This window comes from Dermochelys coriacea, chromosome 2 (assembly GCF_009764565.3).
Source record: "Dermochelys coriacea isolate rDerCor1 chromosome 2, rDerCor1.pri.v4, whole genome shotgun sequence".
Classification (NCBI taxonomy): domain Eukaryota; kingdom Metazoa; phylum Chordata; order Testudines; family Dermochelyidae; genus Dermochelys; species Dermochelys coriacea.
Genome location: NC_050069.1, coordinates 102163698 through 102188479, shown reverse-complemented (window position 1 = coordinate 102188479; position 24782 = coordinate 102163698). Strand labels below are relative to the sequence as shown.

General features: G+C 41.7%; 1 protein-coding gene across 11 annotated transcripts in view; it reads right to left on the bottom strand.

Moving 5' to 3' along the window:
* Positions 1-24782, bottom strand: part of ZNF407 (zinc finger protein 407) — a 471531-nt gene that overhangs the window by 169005 nt on the left and 277744 nt on the right. For all 11 annotated transcript variants that reach the window (XR_006278950.1, XM_038392353.2, XM_043508194.1 and 8 more), the window contains exons 6-7: positions 22407-22490; positions 2369-2489 (exon numbers count right to left, since the gene is read on the bottom strand). Coding sequence is in view for 10 of the 11 variants with exons in the window: in XM_038392353.2 (XP_038248281.1) it covers positions 2369-2489; positions 22407-22490 (205 nt within the window). In the remaining variant the exon portion in view is untranslated. The remainder of the gene's footprint in view (positions 1-2368; positions 2490-22406; positions 22491-24782) is intronic.

Here is a 24782-nt window from a genome sequence, read left to right as displayed (position 1 = left end):
GTGGAATCTGGCAGGCAGATATCAAGATGCTGAACTCTAGTCACAGCAGTCCTATTCCTGGCTCCTCAGCAGTTTTGCAGGTTGCCTCTCTGCCTCTCAACTGCAGCAGCAACAGCTCTAATTTCAGGTTTCAGAGTAGCAGCCGTGTTAGTCTGTATCCGCAAAAAGAACAGGAGAACTTGTGGCACATCACTGCCAGCGCTCATAAGGAATCTCCTGCTGAACCCAAGAAACATGAGTTGGTACCTTAAGAGTCCACCCTCCATGTGGACAAAGAGTCGGTCACCTTGGCCCAGAAGGGAGCCGTGACAGAGGAGATCTGAAATACTATCGTAATGGCACAATTATTTCCAAGTAAACAAGGAAGTGGGGACTGCCAGACGGTTTTCTATGCACTCTGATGAATTTTAGGCTATTTTCTTTGCTCTGTCTCTTCTCTAAGAAAATAACCACAAACACACTAGAATACTGAAAAAACCTTCTATGTCCTGGGATCTCTAGAGTAGTTGGAAAATTGTCCCTGGCCAGCAGTTTAGCCTCATTCACTGCACATCTTATCTGACACAATATTTAGGACACTGTGGTACCTTTCCCAAACCTGAAACAGAGGTCTGTGTAGCTCGAAAATGTGTCTTTTTCACCAACAGAAGTTGATCCATTAGAAGATGTTATGTCACTCACCTTGTCTGGGACCAACACAGCTACAACACTGCAATCAATATGTAAGATATGCATTTTGTGTCATGAGCAGTGAAAAAGGTAAAGCTCTAGAGGAGCTGTCCATTCGTGCACTGTGCACTTAGGGCCCAATCCCGCAAACTCTTACATGAGCAATGAGTAACACTCCCATTCACTGGTGATTTCAAATGAATCTCATTAGATCACCAAAACTTTTCTCTTATTTCCTAGTTGAGGCCAATGGGACTACTCCTTTGAATAGGGACTGCTCATGAGAGTGAAGGTTTGCAAGATGAGGCTCCTTTAAGGTGCACTGTGAATGAGACAGCATTCCGCAGGAGCCTTTATCTCATTCATTGCTCATCTTGTCATACTCACTGCAATCCTTGTAAGTCCTCACCTTCCATGTGCCTCTTCGAAGATGAGCATTCAGTGATGTAGAGCCCAACACAAAGCCTTGCCTTTGCTGCCTGATCCAAAGCTCATTGAAGTAATTGGAAAGACTTCCATTTACTTCGATGGTGCCCTCAGTTTGCACTTATAAGGCAGAAATTGTATAGCTCCTAATGCGTGCAGTACAGGAGCTTCCTAGTATCTACCTCATGCTGCGTGGGACAAGGCACTCCAGAAGTATCTAACTTTATTATATTTTTTTCTTTTTTAAACACTAGGAAATTCCATTAAAAAAAGTTATGTTAAAAGAACTTGATGGTTGTATGCTTAGCACTCACAAGTCAAGAAATGCTGCAGAATTGCACTCACAAGTTTAACTTTCCCCTCATATATATGCATTGAGATAACCTTTAATGACATGATCACATACTCTTTCCCAAATATATTATTCATTTCCAAAACTTTGAAAGTTAATTCTCGTAAACTGCATGTGAATGATTTTGTGCACTCTTTGTATAGCATACACAGAATAGTACAAAATGCAAAAAGATGTCAAAAATGCAATCAAAGAGAAAGCATATATTACACTGCATTTGAAAAATAGTATATGACGATATAATTAAGAACTGCATTGTAATGTATATAAGGCTTATGCGGCTGAGTTAAGCTTGCACAAATAACCTTAATTTCTCTCTTTTCCTGACTTTTGCGTGCTTAACAATGCAGCCATGATATTGACAAAACAGGATGCCTTTTAGGGCAGTATCTTATGGGACTTTGCCACTCAGAATGCTCTTCTTCCAACCTTGCCCGATCAACTAGTCTGGCAAGAAGAAGGAAAAACGGTAGTAGAAACTTTAACTAACTCAAGTTGCTTCACTTTTTATATGTATTTGATGGGTGCTCAGGCTGCTAAGCCTTTTGGGGCAGCTTTTCCTTCTTGGTGGAATGGCTGCAACTCAACCGAGAAAATTTTCAAAAGCGGAGTTGATTTGAAAAGGCAATGCAGATAAGTAGTCTCACCAGGGAGAATTCTAATAGACACCAGAGCAGCTGTGAAACCAACACTCGATATTAGCATTACAGTGTTAGCACTAAAAAGTTTTCATTTGTATTTCTTTTTAAAGTAATATCTGAATACTATGAGACTAATTTTTAAGTTACCTCCTAATTTAATATGCGATTACTGCTGCACTGATAGAATTTTAATGGCAATATATTTTCACTGATGACTTCAAATGAACTTCATCAGATCACCTTAACTTCTTTCATCACTTTATTATTAATGACTTGTTACCTGTAGTCACACCAGGGACATCTATAGGGTTTTTCACCAGTATGGACACGCTTATGTCGTGTCAGATGTGACTGTGTTGTGGAAGCGAAATTACACTCATCACATCTGAATGGTTTCTCTCCTGAAAGAGGACAAGAAAATTCAGGCATTAATAATTTAACTGATAAGAAAACTCCCTGAGCCACATTTTCAGTTCATATGCAGCAGAAGAGCAAATACAATCTGCAGTTTCAAATATAACGAGCCTCTTCTTAATTACAAAATACTCCTGCAGTAACTCTCATTACAAGTTATCTACCTTACCTGCTGGCTGCTTCCTCGTGTGGCAGTAGAGCAGCCTGCCTGCCAGGGAGGAGGAAGTATCGCACTTGGCTCGGATGTGAAGCCCTTCTTCCTCCTTCCTGAAAGTGCACTATTAACAAGGGAGTAGTATAGTGCTGCTTTATTGGACTCACCAATGCAGCTTCCATCATTAAAAAGAGAGATAAGTAAGGATGTGGAACCAGAGGAGACAAGGAAAAGAATAGCAAAAATCATCAGCCTCGTTTTATAGCTGGACTAACTAAGAAAAGTTAAGTTGCTCAATCGTTGGAGTCAGTGCCAGAGCATAGGATTCTGTAGTTTTCTATCCTTTGCTTCATTCACAAGACCACTCTACCACTCATGCTACCCAGTTTCTCTTAGTGGTCAGAGGTCACACTGGCTGCTAAGATTGCTAGCAGCTGACTTGAAGAGATCTTGAGGCAGCCTTAGTCCAGTGAGCAGCAGCAGCCTAAGCAGCTCTGCGCACCACAGCTACAAACCAATTTGGAATGCACTCTAACATTGAAGGACCTGCAGCCACAGTTAGGAAAAATCAGTGATAAATTTTCAAGTCTAGGGATCAGTTCACATTGTTTTATACATTTTTAAGGATTCCTTCTCAAAACAAAGAATAAAAAACACACAAAATCATTATTTTAAAATAACATTATTAAGGTAGAATGGTCAAGCATTCAAAAGTTAGGAACTGCCAGAATCAACGTTGCATTAATGTTGCAGAATTAATGTGCATGCATTATAATAAGTCTTTAATTACATGATCACATGCCATTATTTCCATAGGACCTCTGCCTCATATACTGTACAGAACAGCAGTGCTCCCTTAATAAGTAGGTATTTAATATTTTGTTTTATTCTGGTTGTTCATTGTGGGCCCCGAGACCTTATTTACTGCACACTATTCAAACTCTGAAGACAGATTGATTAATTTCCTTATGGGCTTTTCTGTGGTCCTCATCATTATAGTGCATGCTTCACAAATATCAATTATCTTCACAAAACCTCTGTGAAACAAGAGGTTGGGGTTTTAATTCCATTTGAATGGGGAACTGAGGCACAGAGATCAAAGTCAAAAGTTTCCACTCTTTTGGGTGCCCAAGTTGAGACAACTAAGACATGATTTTTTCAGAGTACTTAGCATTATACAGCAATTTAATTCTCACTGACTTCAGCTGCAGCTGTGACTTCTGCTAACCAGGGTCTCAAACTGAACACCTATAAAATGAGGAATACGCAATTAGTAAGCATCTCTGAAAGCTGGGTTTAGAGACTTGCCCAGCATCACACAGGAACTCTGGGGCACTGTCAGAGATAGAATCCAATTCTCCAGGGTAGCATTTGACTGTCTCAATAATGAAACCATTCTTTCTCTTTGTGTAATCCTCTACCTCTTTCATAATACACCTGGAGCTAGAGCAGGCTGGAAAATGTAAATTCCTTCTTGTGAAAAAATTCTTTTTTGAATTAGTTTTTGTAACAATAGGATAAAATGGCAAAAAAAAAAATTTCTTTAGCAGAATGGGGGTTTTGGAGAAAAAATTGTTTTGGGAGAATCAAAACAGAGTTTTTCAGCTTACTGGCTGCCCTGCCAGAAGGTGCTGGTCAATTTCAGGCAGCAAGTGAAAAAGACAGGAGACTTCCAGCCTGGCTGGAGAGGCAGAGAGCCTAGGTGCTCAGCATCCCCACCTCTGGGGTGCCAGTGACAGAGAATAGGGATGCCCAGTATCTCCGGCCCTGCAGCTGGGGGAGTAGGCTGGAAGCTACTGAGGCAGAGTCATGGCACTCAGCCCCACCAGCTCTCCTGGAAAGCTTTTGTCAGTTTCACTTTCCACCAGGCAGTCTCTTGCACCATCCTAGCCCTTGCCCTAGCTTTAGTATCTCCCACCCAGACTCACTGTCCTGGTCCCAATTTCCACCCAGACTCCCAGTCTCTCTCTTTCTCCCCCCATCCCGCTCCGCTTTGCCCAGCCAGTCCCAGCCAATGTGTTTCCCCTCTCCCTACCTCCAATTGCCCTCCCCCCACATTGCCTGTCCCTACAGGCTCCTAGTTCCAATCTCTCCCCCACCCCAGGCTTCCCATCCAGACAAAGTCCCCTCTCCTACCGGCTCCATATCCCAGTCTCTATTCCCTGCTTCTTCCAATTCCCCTCCTACACCAACACTCCTCTTCAGATATGTCTCCCATCCTCCCTCACCTCTTTCCCTCCACCCCACAGGTACTCGGACCCAAACTGTTTCCAAGCCAGCTGCAGTCTCCCTCTTACCCCACCTCCCAGACCCAGTTTCCTTCTTCCCACACCACCAGCCTGCAATCCCAATCTCCCCCAGAAGGCTCCTTGTCTCAGTCCTACTCCCTGGTTGCCAGCTTAGCCACATCCAGCAGATCCAGATCTCGTCCTTTCTGAATTCATATCAAGTAGCTTCTCCCTTGCTACTCCTGGGCCCAGTAGGGGGTGGGGGTGTGGAGAGTCACTAAGAGCACAGAGGAAACAGGCTCCCTGCTCTCAGTTCCAACTGTACCTGGCACAGCCTGCAGCAGCCCAGGCCTTCAATTGCAGAGAAAGTCCCTGCTCAGCTCCAGGCTGGAGCATGCCCAGTGTGGATGGAATCTTTGGTGAATTTCATTACTAAAATCTAAGAAGTCTCTACTGAGCATGTGCAAATGGCATTTTTTTTTCTAAGGTTTATAACTTGGCCAAATTTGATCAGATTTTTATTGGGACAGCGACAGGAACATCCCCTAACATAAAGGCTACCTCCTGCCAAATATCAAGTGACTGCTCCAAAGCAGGGAGTGCAAAACATTTTCAAAGTACAGGATGCCAGAATTTTTTTTAATGTGGGCAAAGCAACATATTTTTTTCCTAGCCTCTTTCTCAGAAACAACTAAACTGTTTTGGCTTCAATCTTAAAAAACTAGCCTGAGGCAGACACCTGGCATGGAAAATTTCAACCCAAACAGTTGAGGTTAGGCAAAGTTATAAGCAACTGAAAACAGGGTCTTAAAATGGGAAGTGTTAGACAAAATTAATAACAGACGGTGATACCAGCCCCAAATAATATTTCCCAAATGAAAGCTAGGATTAATCCTCATATTTCTAACTAGCCAAATCAGGAGAAACCCCGACTGTAGGCTTCTTAGGCTCTGAAAGACCACTCTAGAGAAAGAAGATGAGAAACCTGCATGGGGACTGGGGAGAAGTAGGCAAAGGAGAGGTAGCTTCAAGATTTGGAACAATTGCTTCTAGTAGCTCTTGGAGAGAATTTCAGCTACTATTTTTCAGCTCCTATTCCCTGGCCAGGGGGTGAGGGAAATCCAGAATTGTGCTGGACAAATTGGGACGGCTGGCAAATATGCCTTTCCTGCTCCAAACGAGACTTTCCTGTCAGATACCCAATCTCTTCTTCTCTGAAGAAAGTGATTCTTCCAACCGTTTGACTGACAGTGGCTTCTTTTCCAATTAAACTCTCTGGGATACTTAGCACTATTTCAACAACCTATTCTTGAACTGAAAATTCCTGTGCCAACTCCTGGTTTGTTTTCTCTTTGAGAATTAAAGAAGATAGTAATATTTCTGAAGCCTAAGTAACACAGCTACAAAAATAAAGAAAAGGAGTACTTGTGGCACCTTAGAGACTAACAAATTTATTAGAGCATAAGCTTTCGTGAGCTACAGCTCACTTCATCGGATGCGATGAAGTGAGCTGTAGCTCACGAAAGCTTATGCTCTAATAAATTTGTTAGTCTCTAAGGTGCCACAAGTACTCCTTTTCTTTTTGCGAATACAGACTAACACGGCTGCTACTCTGAAAGCTACAAGAATGATAGAGAAGGGTCTTCCTTCCTTTTAGCAGTTTTCATTTAATATACATTTGAACCTTATTAAACTGCACCTTTGTAAATTGGAAACCAGCAAATCTGCACAGAAAATGATTTTCTGGTTTGAGGTCCACTTCAACACATCTCAGGAAAGTTCTGCTGCTATGCTAAGGCAGAGCCAGTGAGGCTGACAGATCAGTGAGATTCCACTGTAGCTAGTAGAGCTTGGAAATTCCATCATGACCAAAAGAAAAATGAATAATCCTCACCACCGCATGAGGAAGTTTCTCCTTAGGAAATCCTTGTGGCTAAGTGTTCCTGTCAGGTAGAGTATGTGTAAATTTCACTTGACAAAAAATACATCACACCAACACAAAACAAAAGGCCAAATGAACTAGGGAAAACTGACTGCCTAACATTCTCAATAGCTCTTAGAGGCTGCACCTCCAAGGGGAAAAATATTTATGTATGAAACCAAGTCAATAAGAAAACTTTTCGGTTCACTTGATAGATAAGCTTGTGTCCACCAAAACCAGAACATCCCAGGCTAAAGTGATAAGGAGGTAAAAAGGAGCCCAAATTACTTTTTCCACAGCCACGGCCAAGGAAGAAGTACGTACTGCTGCTACCTCCCAACCATTCCCCCCATGCTTGGTCCAATTGCTTCTGCTTCTTCTACAATCACTTCCCCTCCTAACTGCTTGGTCCCATCCTCATCCCTCTCCCCACAACTGTTTCCCCTCTCCTCCTGATATCTAATATTCCCACTCCCAATCTGTGCTCCCCTCAAGTGCCTATGCTCATTCTCACACATCTCCAGGTCAGTTTCCACTATTTCCATACTGCTTACTTCATTTAAAATCTGTCCTTCATGCCTCCGCAACAGCTCTAAACTTTGCAGCACAATTCCCTGTTTGCTGTGGCAGAATACAGGGAATGAACACCTATTTTTTGAGTTCCTGCGGGGTGGGCAGGCGCAAGCAGACTCAGGGGAAGAGTGACTAAACCCAGGGCTCAAATAATTTCAGGGGACAACTAATACAAAAAAACAAAACAAAACCAGGAACAGGAGCGAGGTCAGAGGGCCACAAACAAGGAACTGGAAGGATACACCAAGCAGACAACCCCGGACTGTGCCACTGCTCCTCAAAGCTGTGAAGGGAGCCAGTGGACGCAGCCTAGAGGAACTCTGCCTGGATGCATGATCATAAGAAGGAACAGAAATGGTCCCACAGTTGTAGAGCACCTCCCCATCCATCCATCTCCTCCTGGTTTTACACATGGACACTTTAGCTAGTGCCAGGAGGAGGTTGACGAGGGGCTCTTGTAACTTTGTGGGGCCATGGATATCAGGAGATGAAGGGGGGGGGGAAAGTGCAGCCAGACCCTGAGGACAAGGTTCTGGAGGAGCTGGAAAAGGAGATGCAACCTGGAATACTCAAGATAAATGTTCGCCAGGGTCTGTCTCATGGCACAGAAGGGGCAGGTATTGGGGAAGGGGGTGAACCGTGCAGGTACATGCCCGTGCTCACGGCTGCATAAAGGAACCACCAACTAATATCCGTAGCAGGCCAGGGAGCAAATGTGGAATACAGGCCCACCGGGGTTCCTTACTGTCCACAGATGGTAGGAGAGCCCGCCACTTTGTGTCGGAACAGGATACGAGGGTGAGGAAGTGAAAGGTATGGAGCACAAACTTGCATAAGTGTGTCCTGGGTGTGGTTCGGAAATGAACAGGCTGCAGTTTGCACAGTCAGTTCTGGTTGCAGAAGGAAGGGCCTGGGGTGGCTCACGGGGCCCAATAACAAGGTTCAGATGGCCAGGGGTGAGCGGGGAGTACCCTCCCACAGGACTCACTCAAGGAAAGCCTGAGAGGTGACGAAAAGGCTGCCTGCACCTCCTGGAATACACGCTGGGAAGTAGGAAGGGTGGTGAGTCTCATGCACTGGCCGAGCACCAGGTGATCCACCCACTCCCTCTGGCTTTAGTCCAGGAGGTCTCCGATTCTGGTGATGCCTGCCAGGTTCAATTTCTAGTGCACCATGAGGGACTCTGCACACCAAGCTGGGAGTTGTATAGCACGGGCTCCATGAGGAGATCTGCCCCCTTGACAGCTGCCACAAACCTGGTCGCAGAAACCAGCTTCCAGGTCTGGAGGGAGTCCAGGTAGAAAACCAGCATCTTGTAGAGGTCTCAAGGAAAACCCCTTGGATAGATTTCAGAGTAGCAGCCGTGTTAGTCTGTATTCGCAAAAAGAAAAGGAGTACTTGTGGCACCTTAGAGACTAACAAATTTATTAGAGCATAAGCTTTCGTGAGCTACAGCTCACATCCGATGAAGTGAGCTGTAGCTCACGAAAGCTTATGCTCTAATAAATTTGTTAGTCTCTAAGGTGCCACAAGTACTCCTTTTCTTTTTCCCCTTGGATAGAGATAATATAGCTGCTGGTCATATTTGAGCCCTCGGAAGGAAGGGAATGAACAGGTAAGTCTGCATTCTGACCACTCAGGCCTGGTCTAAACTACGAGTTTAGGTCGAATTTAGCAGAGTTATCTCGATTTAACCCTGCACCCATCCACACGACAAAGCCCTTTTTTTTGACTTAAAGGGCTCTTAAAATCGATTTTTTTACTCAACCCACGACGAGGGGATTAGCGCTGAAATCGGCCTTGCCGGATCGAATTTGGGGTACTGTGAATGCAATTCGACAGTATTGGCCTCCGGGAGCTATCCCAGAGTGCTCAGTTGTGACCGCTCTGGACAGTGCTCTCAATTCAGATGCACTGGCCAGGTATACAGGAAAAGGCCCGTGAACTTTTGAATCTCATTTCCTGTTTGACCAGCTTGGCAAGCTCACCTGCACAGGTCACCATGCAGAGCTCATCATCACAGGAGACCATGCAGTCCCAGAATCGCCAAAGAGCTCCAGCATAGACCAAACAGGAGGTACGGGATCTGATTGCTGTATGGGGAGATGAATCCGTGCTGGCAGAACTCCATTTGAAAAGACAAAATGCCAAAATATTTGAAAAAATCTCCAATGGCATGAAGGACAGAGGCTATAACAAGGACCGCAGCAGTGCCGTGTGAAAATTAAGGAGCTCAGGCATGCCTACCAAAAAAACAGAGAGGCAAACGGCCACTCCGGTCCAGACATGCCGCTTCTATGATGAGCTGCACGCCATTCTAAGGAGTGCAGCTACCACTACCCCAACCCTGTGCTTTGACTCAGTCCAAGGAGTGGGAGGCAACATGGAAGTGGGTTTGGGGGGTGAGGAAGATGATGATGATGAGGAGGAGATTGTAGATAGCTCACAGCAAGGAAGCGGAGAAACCGGTTTCCCCAACGGCCAGGATCTGTTATCACCCTGGACCTGGACCCAGTACCCCCTGAACCTACCCAAGGTGGGATCCCGAACCCTGGAGGCAGAGAAGGGACCTCTGGTGAGTGTATCTTTGTAAATATTATATATGGTTTAAAAGCAAGAGTGTTAATGACTAATTTGCTCTGGCATTTGCGGCCAGTACAGCTACTGGAAAAGTCTGTTAACGTGTCTGGGGATGGAGCGGAAATCCTCCAAGGACATCTCCATAAAGCTCTCCTGGATGTACTCCCAAAGCCTTTGCAAAAGGTTTCGGTGGGGGGGGGACAGCCCTATTCCGTCCTCCATGGTAGGACAGGTTACCACGCCAGGCCAGTACCACATAGCAAAGCATTGCAGCATATGGTCCCGGTGTTTGCTGGCATTCAAACAGCATCTGTTCTTTATCTCTCTGTATTATCCTCAGGAGAGTGATATCATTCATGGTCACCTCTTTGAAATAGGGTGGTTTTAGTAAGTGGACATTCAGAGGTACCTGTTCCTGCTGGGCTCTTTGCCTATGGCTGAACAGAAATCTTCCTTGCTGTTAGCCACTCGGTGTAGGGAGGGGTGAATCCATCATCCCAGAGAATTGGGGTGTTTGGGGGGGGGGTTAGTTGGGTTTCTGCTGCATGTGAACCCGGAAACCGCAGCCCCTCCTTTTAAATTGCCACCCCATTTTTAATGGCCAACCCAACGACTACTTCATATGGGAGATGAGGGTGCTGCTGTTTGAAACCATTCCCACATGTTATGAAGGTTAAAGAAGCCAAAAGACTCTGGCTTACCATGGCTGCCTGCAAGCCGAATTCTTCTGCCCAGTCCTGCGTGAGTGATCGCTCACACCAAACTGGCATACCCTCAAGAGGCAAAATGCAACCTTGTAATGAAAGCACGTGCTATGTAATGTTAACAACAAGGTTTACCATGAAAGAGTGTACCCATTGTTTTGTAAAATGTATCTTTTTAACTACCACTCTCCCTTTTTTTCCCTCCACCAGCTGCATGTTTCTCCTTCCCAGAGGCTAGCGAAGATTAGAAGGTGAAAAAAATGGACTCGTGATGAAATGTTCTCTGACCTAATGCTGTCCTCCCACACTGACAGAGCACAGCAAAATATGTGGAGGCAGACAATCTAAGAGTGCAGGAAAGCACAATATGACTGCAAGGAGAGGTGGCGGGCTGAAGATGATAGGTGGCATCAGCTTGCTGAAAGAAGGCAGGAGTCAGTGCTCAGGCTGCTGAAGGATCAAACTCATATGCTCCAGCATATGGTTGAGCTGCAGAAAAGGCAGCAGGAGCACAGACCGCAGTTACAGCTCCTGTGTAATCAACCGCCCTCCTCCCCAAGTTCCATAGCCTCCTTACCCAGATGCCCAAGAACGCGGTGGGTGAGCCTCTGGCCACCCAGCCACTCCACCCCAGAGGATTGCCCAAGCAACAGAAGGCTGGCATTCAATAAGTTTTAAAGTGCCGTGTGGCCTTACCCTTCTCTCCTCCACCACCACTCCTGGGCTACCTTTGCAGTTATCCCCCTATTTGTGCGATGAATAAATAAAGAATGCATAAATGTGAAGCAATAATGACTTTATTGCCTCTGCAAGCAGTGATCGAAGGGGGGAAGGGAGGGTGCTTACCTTACAGGAAAGTAGAGTGAAACCGGGGTGGGGGGGACATGTTCCATCAAGGAGAAATGAAAAGAACTTTCGCACCATAGCCTGGCCATTCCTGAAACTGGTTTTCAAAGCTTCTCTGATGTGCATTGTGCCCTCCTGTACTCTTCTAACTGCCCCGGTGTCTGGCTGCACGTAATCAGCGGCCAGGCGATTTGCCTCAACCTCCCACCCTGCCACAAACGTCTCCCTCTTACTCTCACAGATATTGTGGAGTGCACAGCAATCAGTAATAACAATGGGAATATTGGTTTCACTGAGGTCTAACTGAGTCAGTAAACTGCACCAGTGCACTTTTAAATGCCCAAATGCACACTCTATCACCATTCTCCACTTGCTCAACCTATAGTTGAACAGCTCCTGACTACTGTTGAGGGTATGTGTATGGTTTCATAAGTCATGGCATTAAGGGGTAGGCTGGGTCCCCAAGATAACTATAGGCATTTCAACATCCCCAATGGTTATTTTCTGATCTGGAAAGTAAGTCCTTGATGCAGCTGTTGAAACAGACCAGAGTTCCTGAAGATGCGAGCATCATGTACCTTTCCCGGCCATCCCTTATTGATGTTGGTAAAACATCCCTTGTGATCCACCAGTGTTTGCAGCACCATTGAAAAGTACCCCTTGTGGTTTATGTACTCACTGCCTTGGTGCTCCGGTGCCAAAATAGGGATACGGGTTCCATCTATCGCCCCACCACAGTTAGGGAATCCCATTGCAGCAAAGCCATCCACTATGACCTGCACATTTCCCAGAGTCACTATCCTTGATATCAGCAGCTCAGTGATAGCATTGGCTACTTGCATCACAGCAGCCCCCACAGTAGATTTGTCCACTTCAAATTGATTCCTGACTAACCAGTAGCCATCTAGCGTTGCAAGCTTCCACAGGGCGATTGTCACTCGCTTCTCAACTGTGGGGGCTGCTCTCATCTTAGTATTCTTGTGCTTCAGGGCAGGGGGAAGCAAGTCACAAAGTTCCATGGAAGTGCCCTTATATATGTGAAAGTTTCGCAGCCACTGGGAATCGTCCCAGACCTGCAACACTATGCAGTCCCACCACTCTGTGCTCGTTTCCCAGGCCCAGAATTGGCATTCAACGCCATGAACCTGCCCAATTGACACCATGAAGTGCACATTGCAGGGGCCCGTACTTTGTGAGAAGTCTATGTCCATGTCCTCATCACTCTCGTCACCATGCTGCAGTCACCTCCTCCTCGCCTGGTTTCGCTTTTCGTGCAGGTTATGGTTCTGCATATCTTGCTGGATAATGCGCACGGTGTTTATAGTGCTCATAATTGCTGCGGTGATCTGAGCGGGCTCCATGTTCCCAGTGCTGTAGTGTCTGCGCTGAAAAAAGGCGCGAAACGATTGTCTGCCGTTGCTTTGACGGAGGGAGGGGCAACTGACAACATGGCTTACAGGGTTGGCCTACAGGAAATTAAAATCAACAAAGGGGGTGGTATCAAGGAGAAACAGAATGGCCCCCTCAAGGACAGAACTCAAAACCCTGGATTTAGTAGGCTGTTGATTTCACGGAAGAAGGGAGGAAGAGAAGAGAAAATGATTACAAAACAAATCTGGTCTATTTCTTGTTTTGATCCACTTCATCTATCTTTATACATCTTGCTGGCAGCAGACGGTGCAGTATGACTGCTGGCCATCGTCGTCTCCTGGCTGCTCATTAGTAGACGGTGCAGTAGGACTGCCGGCAGGACTGAATCGCCCTGAGACGAAACTTAAAAGGGAAATGACCTGGCTGAGTCACTCCCATGTTTGCCCAGGCGCCCCTGACCGACATCACTGAGGTTGGCTAAAAGAGCACCCTGGAATACGGCGACGATGGCTAGCAGTCATACTGCACTGTCTGCTGCCAAAAGGCAATGAGCTGCTGCTTTATAGCAATGTAGTACAACGTCTGCCAGCACCCAGGAGACATATGGTGACCATGAGCTGAGCGGTCTCCATGCTTGCCATGGTATGGCGTCTGCATGGGTAACCCATGTATCAGGAAAAGAGGTGCGAAACAATTGTCTGCTGTTGCTTTCATGGAGAGAGGGAGGAAAGGGGGTGCCTGATGATAGGTACCCAGAACCAGCTGTGACAATGTTTTTGCCCCAGCAGGCATTGGGATTTCTACCCAGAATTCAAATGGATGATGGAGACTGTGGGAACTGTGGGATAGCTACCCACAGTGTGACTTTCCGGAAGTCGACGGTTGCCTCGGTATTGTGGATGCACTCTGCCGACTAAATGCACTGAGAGCATTTGTGTGGGGACATACACAATTGACTGTATAAAAATGCTTTCTACAAAACCGACTTCTATAAATTTGACCTAATTTCGTAGTATAGACATAGCCTCAGACACCAGTTAGTTCCCCTGAAGAAAGCCAACTGAGGTAATTAGATAATTGGCCTGGCCAATCAGTCCAGACGGACAAAGAAACAAAGGAAGGAAGTGCCAGAGGAGAAAGAGGAGCAGGCTTGCTGAGCCCAGTCTCACAGAGGCCGCAGTGAAGAGAGACCTCTGCTCCTGTCAGGTTTTGAGAAGGGGGACGGAAGCACAGGGGATGTTGTAAATAGACTCTTGCACAGGTACTGTAGTGGCGATGGTGAAGGGAACTCAAATAAATGGCTCTGTGAATGCACAACTATTGGAGTCTGTGGCAAGAAGACAGGAGCAAAGGCATGCCCAGCTACAGGCAGCACTGAATTTTATGGCAAATTTAAGCAACCCCCTGAAATTCATGGAAGTCACAACCAGAGTTTTCAGTTATAATCCTTATACAGCTCTGGCAGCCTCAGTTTCCAATTTGTTGCAGAACCATGTGCAACAGGGAGTACCCAGCACTCTGCTACAGGTACAGTTAAAATGGAGGATGGGTTTATCACTTTGTATCAGAAATACTGCTGTTCAGACTGTTGGGGCAAGAGGGAATTTTGATGATATGAAGTTTGCCCCTTAAACCTTAGAAAAAGTTTACCATTTTTGTCATTACTAGGACAACTAGAAAGTTTTACAGAATTTTAGCTTAAAAATAGTGAGGGGAAATTTGGGAAATTTTTTGTTTTGGCTACATATTTGGAGACTGAACAGGTCAAAATACTTCGAAAGCTTCCCAGCCCATGCAAAGAAACTACTCTCCTCTCCCTCACCTCTAGCTTTAGTAACTACAAGCTCCAGAAAAGCCTGAGAAATGAGATGATTGTCCAGGAAAGCCTGAAAGATGATCAAACACAGAGTCCATCAAATCAAGGAAGAAAGTCAAAAGGACACATCTCTGTTAGCCCTCTGTTAGCCTGTAATCTCCAGTACTTTGTCTAATCACAAGTGTCAATGTGTCACACAGGAAAAGAGATGAGTTTTTCAGGTAGCCAGAGTCCAAACTACTTCTGAATTGAGTATTTAAGCCACTCAGCTTGGAAAACTTCAGCCTAAATGATTAAAGTTTGGCAAATTTATAAGCAACTGAAAACAGGGTCTTATAAAGCGAAGTGTCAGGCAACCTTACTAATAGGCAGTGCAACCAACCTCACCTATAATAACCTTCTCTCTGATTTTCCACACTGCTCAGCTCTCCTCATTTCACTCTATTCAAAGTTCTCTTCCTATCCTGCAATTCTGACCAGTTTTCCTTATGCTTCTTGATTGGCTTCATCTTCAAGTCTCTATAAGTGAGCTGTAGCTCACGAAAGCTTATGCTCTAATAAATTTGTTAGTCTCTAAGGTGCCACAAGTACTCCTTTTCTTTTTGCGAATACAGACTAACACGGCTGCTACTCTGAAAGTCTCTATATGTGATCTTGTCCCACCTAAATCTCAGCTTTTATTTCCTCCTCCCATTCCTTACACTCTTCCTAACCCTTCCTCGTCTGCTCCATGTCTTTCTCCCACTCTCAGTTTACATCTAAAATAGTCCCCTTCTTCTTATCCTCTAGGTATCTTCTGTCCTATCATCTTCTGTTCACAAATAACATTCAAATGCTCCTTTTCCTAAATACAAGCTGTTCTTCATACAGTGTGTCTTTTGACCATAAGGTCTTTGGAATGCAGAGCATACCTTTCTGCACTCAAACTGTATTGTAAATTTATGACAATATATAAATGATTTTAATCATTACTAAAATAATACAATAATAATAAATAGTAAGGGCATGATTCTTGATTAAGAATGCTTAAATTATTTTTTGTTTACAGACTACACACAGTACTTATGGTTATGGGAATCTGCTGTTGCTGATCCAGCTTTGATGTGAATGAACTTTAAAACTTTTAAAATGCTATTATGGAAATGCGTTTAACCAAACACACAGTGTTAACAGGATGGAAAAGGTCTCATCCCTATCGTATTATTTAGGGCTCCGTGTGCAAACAGAGCCCTAAACAATTACTACATACCATATATTTTAAAGTTCTGTTTATCAAATTATCATGTTTGAAACAAGTGGACAACCCAAACTATGGTCTGCTAGTCATGTTCCTGATTTCCAGCCGCTTCTACAATTGATCAGGCTTTTCACTGTGAAGAGGAGTTCAAAGGCCTGCAAAAACAGCTTGAAACAGAGACAGCCTATTTGCCACTAGTAGATGGTCACTGTTACATACAAAGAACTGAGAAAACAAGAATCATCCCTTATTGTATAAAAGACATCCACAAATTTCATACATACTTTCCTAATACATTTTTCCATAAGAGAAATTGCAATATTTGCTACAGAGCTATTATTTGACTGCAAACTGTGATGGGGATGTACGGTCTGTGTGTTCATGAATGAGAGAGGAAAAAGGACATGAGACAATCCTTCTTGTAAAATATGGTCCACAGTATGAGAAAGTTTAAGACACCTTAACACTTCCAACCCTTATCTATCACTGAAAGTCTGCTGTAATTAAGTTTCACACTTTCCTAATGACTTAAATAGAAAGGAAAAATAACCATTTAATGAAACAGCACAATACTTACTGTGCTATACCTTACATAGAATTCCACTTTTTTTTTTAGCTTGGGTGTGGGAAGAGGATACATTATACATTTAATTCAATGCCAAGTAATGTAACTGCACATTAAAGTCAAAGAGCAGTTCACATGAGAAATAGAAACATAAAATGAGTCACTCAACTGGATAAAAATACATACATTATTAAATTTTCTTTCTTTATTACATTGACCTATAAATGTCTTGAGAAGTACAAGATTGAAATGAGTGAATGGAACTGATCATACAAACAGTGATCTATGTGAAAAGTGTAAGTCACCATCTTCAAAAATTCATGAAAACATTTGAACAAAAACACAAACTGCTTAGGCATTGCAATAAGTTCAGGAGCTGTCATAAACAATAAGGGTACCATCCCCAATTACTCTACTATGGTGGTGTACTTTACTGAAATTACAAAAGTAGCATATGTCAATTAATCACAGTTAATGCATGCAATTAACACAAAACAAATTAGCTAGATTAAAAAAATAGTCCACTCAGTCCTATTTCTTGTTCAGTCAATCCCTAAAACAAACAAGTTTGTTTACATTTATGGGAGATAACGCTGCCCACTTCTTTTTTACAATGTCACCTGAAAGTAAGAACAGGCATTCACATGGCACTATTGTAGCAAGTGTTGCAAAGTATTTACATACCAGATATGCTAAATAGTTGTATGCCCCTTCATGCTTTGACTTGTAAGCTCTAAAGTTTTATACTGTTTTGTTTTAGAATGCAGTTATGTAAAAAAAAATTAAAAATCTACATTTGTAAGTTGCACAATCATGATAGATTCCACTACAGTACTTTTATGAGGTAAATTGAAAAATACTATTTCTTTTGTTTATCTTTTTACAGTGCAAATATTTGTAATAAAAATAATAATACAAAGTGAGCACAGTACACTTCGTATTCTGTGCTGTAATTGAAATCAATATATTTGGAAAATGTAGACAAACATCCAAAAATATTTATAAGAAGTTTAAACTGGTATTCTATTGTTTAATCGTGTAATTAAAACTGCAGTTAATCATGACTATTTTTTATATATCTTGCGATTAATTGTGATTTATTTTTAATTGTTTGACAGCTCTAATGGAAACTAATTTTATATGCAGGCTGTCACTAAAAGTTGTAAAAAGAAAAGGAGTACTTGTGGCACCTTAGAGACTAACAAATTTGTTAGTCTCTAAGGTGCCACAAGTACTCCTTTTCTTTTTGCGAATACAGACTAACACGGCTGCTACTCTGAAACCTGTCATGACTAAAAGTTGTAATATCACTTTCATGTCTCCCTTGAGGACAGATTCTCTCAATTGCATAAAGTGTGAGTAAACAGCATTGGCTCAGGGGGAATTCATGGCAATTGGTGGGATGGAAACCTCCTCTCCAACTCATTGACATTTCTTCATAAACATTACTGCAACCCAGTGAGGTGGGCTCTATTTACCACATTAAATCAGTGTCCTGCTTTGTGACAGCCAGCAAAAGCTGTTTAAAGACATTGACTTGGCTTTTTCATCCAGTTTCTGATAACACATAAAATGTATTTCTTTGTTCCACAAGTACCAATAAGTATTCAACAAGGACAGAGGCATCATTCTAATAAGGTCTCTTTACAATGGAAAAGACTATGGCTTGAACTTCAGAGGTAATGAGCACAGGTAGTTCTCATTGCCTTAAGCCAGAGGTGAAGATGCTCAGCACTTCCAAAAAATGAGGCCATTAGTCTTTATGTAGCCGATGAAGCACATTATAGAACTTTGTAAGCTAATCCACTGTAGAACTGCCGGAAAAGCTCTGGGTGGACCATCAGAGAGACTCATGACATCCCCTTATTAAGTCAAGGTCAGTGAAAGCCATAGTCCATTTTACATTCAAAGACCATACTGGACAGAGAAGCAGTATACTTACTAACTAGATACTTTTTTTTTTTTTTTTTTTTTACTATAGGATAGAGATGTCAACCAACAAATCACAGGTTGCAGACTTCTTTAGTAAGAAAATGATACTATTTCTGGGTTGAATTTTTCCCCTCTCTCAGTACTGACATGCGTGGTACTGTGCAACTGAGCATATCTATGCCAAACAGGTCTGTGTGGCAATGCACCATGCTAGTGAAAGTGGAAAGCATACATTTACTGCCTCTTGAGATTAATTATATTTCTTTCCTGTTTAACATGAACATATTTTTTAATTCCCTTTTCTTATTTTAAAAATATAAACAATTCTGTGGTAGCATCCTCTGTTTGCCGAACTGACTTCTGAGGAAGATGTTTTGGCCCTCTGAGTGACAAAGGGCCAGAATCCTATACTCAAGTTGAGTAGTCCTTTCCTCTGCAAATAATTCCCGTGAAGAAAATGGAACTATTTACAGAGCCTGGTGTTTCTCAGTGTAAGTGCACGGTCTGGCCCAATTCTGTTCCCAAAAGGAGGAACAGAATAAGAAGCATCAGAAGCAAGAGAATGAAGGGCTAAGTGGTAAGATGCTCTCAGGTCCAAGAGGTATCAGTATCTGTGTCAGCTATCTGTCAGATATTCTGAACATTCCTTCTGGATACTAAAACACCTTATGCCTGGAGGCTGGGAGAAAGGGAAGCTTATTAAAGTGGTCAAGAAACCTCCACTACATGTGAGGATTTGCTCCTTTGCCCTTGAATCAAGGGTCTCTGACAGGTGATAAAAATAAATCTTGGATAGGGAGATGTTTTGTGTCACCCTCGGAGACCGTTTGTATTATAGCAGGGAATTATTTAAGCCATTTAGACCATTTTTGATTCCAATCCCTTTCAAAACGTATTGTAATTTTCTTGGGCATTCTCTGTGCAGAGAAAACAGTGTCAAGGGATGCACAAGGGAAATATAGATATAAAGAGTGGTGCATGTGGCTAAGCACTGAGATAAAGCCGTGCAATGGACAAGAATATTGCGGAACCTGCATAAGTAAAAGAACACCAACAAAAGGCATATTGTGCGATTTTCTTTGAAACAAATAGAAGACACAGATAATTTTTCTGCTAAAGAATCATCTCCGATTGTTTGTGCCACAGAGGCAGATAAATGCCCAAAAGATAGATCCTTCTGTCTCTGAGATACTGTCCTGTATAGTATAAAGTTAGTAGCAAAGTAATAACGAGCCTCCAATCCTGACATAAAATATAAACTTATGCCTGCTGGATGCTAGCTTCATGATCTATAACCTCAAATGCCTGAGATCATAGCAAGGAAGTCTCCACCAGGGTGACATGAGGAAGGCAGATAACATCCAGCAAATAAATTGCATTAAAAGTGTTTCACTGGGACCAAACCTGTTTATAATGGCCAATATTTTCAACCTAACTTTAGGCATCTAAATATATATTAGGACACTTAATACAAATGGCCTGATTTTCGGCGAAGTTACGTACCTAAAACTCTCCCTGAAATCACTGAAAACTGCTAATGGTCAAGATGTCTGAAAAATCAGGATATTTTTATTCAGTTCCCTAAAGAAAAATTCAGGTGCCTACCTTTAGGCATCTATGATAAGAAAGTTTGGCTAATGTGTTTAGCCATCATGATGTAATAAATCTATTACAAATAACTTAAGAGAAGGTTATGGTTGCATGGTTAAGTACTCAAAGCTCAATAAATTAAAAAGTTTATGTTGCATGTGCAGCGTTAGCTCTTCCTTTTGTGTGTATATAATAGTCTATAGGACCAGACCCTTAGCTGGCTTAAACTGATGCAGCTCCATTGACTTAAACTTTGTCCATTGATTTCAATAGAGCTACCCAAATTTACCTCTGAGGATCTGATCCACTGTTTTTAATTTTTTGATCATATTTTACTTCTCTAAAAACATTATATAATGACATACCTTTTTTCTGTAGCTCGGGAAAAATATGTGTAGAATTTGTAAAATATTTTCTGTAAGCTTTTATATACAATACTTTCAGTATTATACTGGTCAAATATATCTTCATTAACTTAGGCACCTGATATAATACCTTTTCTATTCTGACCAATAATTTTATCAGCACCCAGATACTACATATTTTGCAGAATGCATAATGAAGAAAATGAGGCAGCTAACTGTGAAGGTAACTTTAGCTGCATACTTGGTCTATAAGTGGTCTATATGTTAGCTCTATTACTGAAGTGCTGTTACATATTTCACATAAATGAATTTAATGAACTCTGTGCAATAAATGCAGAGTACTACACAATACTGCAAGATACTACATAACTACAGAAAAGGTTGCAAAAATATGGTTGCTATTATCTTGCATTATTTGAGAAATAGTATCTGCATTCACACAAGAGGCAAAGTTAAGGATGGTAATGCAGTTTTTTCCCCAGCTTTCCTCTTCTAAAATTACTGAATTGTTTCTGCTTATACTATTATATAATATAATGTTCAAGAAGAGATCAGGCTTGGTAAATTCCAGCCCAATCAGAGAACATTTTAGAAAGTTATTAGGAATTGAGAATTGGGAGCACATGACTTTAACTACAGCAGTTACTATGCTCCTGCTAAAATTTAGATGCACTGACACAGTGACACATTGACAGAATACAGTGTAAAATTTTCTAAATGCATCATCTTAACTACTTTAAATATATAAACATCCTGTAGTAAGTGGGAAATGAATGAGGGAGTATCTCTCACGTATGTAAATTTTTTGTCACCACAGAAGTTAATTCCCAGAAATGACAACTCCATTGACTTCAGTGAAAATGAATAGCTGTGACTAGAGAACGTGGCCTTGTACATTTATCTTTATAACAAATTTACTTCATGATGTTGGCAGTCAATCTCTGAAAACCCCACCCTTGTGTGAACACTGCACTTCCTTCCACCCAGACTTGGTTGAATCTGACATCATGGCTGTGAGTATATGGTTTCAGGATCCCCAGGAAAGCAGAGTAAGTGCTATCAGGGAAATTCTGCTCTAAGATGGCGAACGTCCTGAATCGGATTATTCTACACAATGCCATAATACAAAATCCCCACAATACAAAATCCATGGAAAATTCACAATGCAACCATTAGAACCATGCATTTGTTAGCAATTTCTGTCCAGTGTACATTCGACAATAGTGACTTAAACACATACTATTCTTCTTGGTGATATTTTATTATCCTCATGAGAGTCACTAATATAAATATAACAGTGATGCTTCTGCATCTGTTTGAACAAAACCTACTCAAATAATCAAACACAGGGAACTACTAAAAAGCACAATTAAGGTAAAATGTTTTAATAAACGTTTAAAACTTATCCTTTTTTTTAAGTCTTCTGAAACAGAGACCCAATTTAATTTTATCTGATATTAAATTTTTATAACCAGGTGATATGAAAGCTTTACCAGTTTGAAAGAGAAATCCTGCTTTACATGCAAGCCATGTGGTATCTCTTTAAGTTGCATCTATTAATTACAAATCATCTTAAAACTGCAAAAGGGCAACTGAAACAACACTGGCTTTGAACCATGTCTCAGTCCAAAATAATGGATTCATCTAAATATGATCTCTAATTTTCACCCAGGGATCCTCAGGCAGATTCTTTCAAAAGCTTCAGGCAGTGTGTAATCTATTTGGGCCTTTAAAAAAAAATGTTACTGTACTTAGCATTAATTTTAAAAAAAAAGACACCTGATCTTTACAATTTTATCTTGCTTTAAAATTAAAATGAAGATTACTCAAACCCATAGCTAATAGCATTTGATATACAGCCTGGGCGTAGAGATTTTACAAAAATGAAAAAGGGAAAGCAAACAATGAACCAATATATTATTTTGTGCTGTAAAGTGCTATTTGACTTGCTTTATTCCCCAGTCTGAATGATACTCCCTTGCTATAGAGAATATACCAAAGGGTAAAGACAACTTTACCGACCTGTGTGCTGCCGCCGATGCTTAGTGAGGGCATGACGTGTCCCGCCGGCAAAGCCACAAAGGTCACACAGGAACGACTTCTCGCCTGTTGCAACAATAAACAGATGAGGGACTGCGGAGGTCACAGATCATTAAAACATATCTATCAAGGCTTTCAGGGTTACTAATTCCTCCAATCAAATGTTTCCATGTAAATATGTCAAATGGGAATGAAATTACCACTGCGGTTTATTGACTGTGATAAAATCTGAAAAGCACCACTGAACATAATTACATACTTGTCAGACCCATAAAAATTAGCTTTATTATCAATGGAATGGTTTTGTACAACTTCATTTCTGTTAGATGTCTTCCAGATGGGGCTGCTTTATGCACTTGAACAGTTTTTATGCATATCCTGATTTTTTACAATTCCCATACATCTGGCCTTTCTGTGCTGAGTAAAGATTGCCTGGAAAAGTTAATATACTGTATATATGATTCTGCTTAAATAAAATATATTGAATTTACTAATAAATTCAGGATAGTGAGAAATTTTAACTGACTTGATCATGGTTTTCTTTAGTAACCTTATGTTTAATAAAATGAATTAAATTATTTTCTTGAATATATTGAAGAGCCCAGGCAACAATAAAAGCCATATTATTCAGTACCAGTGGCAATTCAGTACTGTTTATGTTTCTAAAACTTTCATGACATAAAGAAAATAAGTCTGGGGATTACTATAGAAATTGCAGTAGAACTCATATTGTTCATCTTTAATGATATTTCTTCATTCCAAATCTCCGGAACAATTAGAGAGAGATTTGGCAGGCTCACTATTTGTAAAAAGTGTGTAAATGCTCATTTTCTAGTATTTTTATTCCAGCTAAAATTTTACCCCATTGTCTATAAAAACAATCTATCATTTCACAGTAGCATTTTTACACAGTAAGTACTAGCATACTAGGCAGTTTCATCCCATAAGACCCACTGAGAAGGGCATGATGGAATAATAACGTTAACCTTGGACAGATCCTGTGCAATTATAAAATAGCTTTAAAAACAAATTAGTCACTTTACTAATTTGGACCGAAATTGTACCCACCCACAGAAATACCAAGGAGAAGGCATTAGAAGAGTCAGGACACTGCATTTGGGAAATCTAACAGAGTTTCCTTAATACTCTCCCAACGGGAAGAGGATTTAGGATTTTCAAAGGATGAGAGGGGGTGCTGTCTCCCAACTCCACTGAGACCCACAGTATTCAGAGAAGTCTAGCCTAGTCCTGAGGGGTCAGACCCTACAAGCTGCTTTTCTGGCTCTTTTTACCCCTGGTAGCTATCTACATTAGTACCCATGCAAAACATTCCACTCAGGAGAGGTACAGAGCCTGAATTAAAGTTGCTTTGATAGCATTAATATAAGTGAGATATCCACTGACTATGGAGAGAAGAATGCCACAAACAAGAGCTCCTATCCCTCTCCTTCCAGCATGGAAAAACCCCTATAGGAATTCCATGTCCATGGAGCATCCAGAGAGGTGATTCCACATAGTAGCAGTGAGCTGGCCCCTTGACAGAAATTTGGGGCCCCAGTATATCATTTTTGCTTGGGTCCCACCCCTCTCCAATTTCACTTTATTTACACAGATGTTACAGAGGTTTTGGGGGCTCCCCAGTACAATTGTTCCATCTGTCCCTACTCTCATCAGCTCTGTAGATAATGCTATGGTGGCAGCACTCTCCTTTTCCTTATCCTGTAACCAAATATACCTGATGTGAGATACCTGTGCTCTTGATCTGGAGAAAATTATCAAGATCTTGGAATGATTCAGGCTAAATTTCCAAAGTGGCCTCAAACTTATCACTACAGTGTGTGCACAAAAACACTGATTGACCTGTACAAGGTACTTCAGTATGTAAAATGGAGCTTGGACAGGCAAATCCATATATTTTGGCACACAAAAACATAAGCAGCAACATTTTACACACAAATTTAGACTTACAACTATAGGGTCCACTTTTGAAAATGTGGTTCCTTATGCAATAGGTATTCCAAATGGTATCCTACATGCAGAATACCTTTCGGTAAATGAATGTAAGAATTAAGCTCTAGCCATTTTGTAAACGTAACTGAATTAAAAACCAGCCAACCAACAAAACCCACTACAGACAGAAAAACTGTAGTAATTAAAAACATCCCCTTATTTCCTCTTGATGTGAATATATTCCTTTTAAGAAGCAAATTAATACCATCAAAACTTTAAAATTATATAACCAAAATCTGAATTCTAGTTCACAATGTTACTCATTAATATTAATTACTGAAGTAATATATTGGTTTTTTACAAAGAAATTTCCCTCTATAATCTCTCTGCTCTTCTTGCTTGGATTTT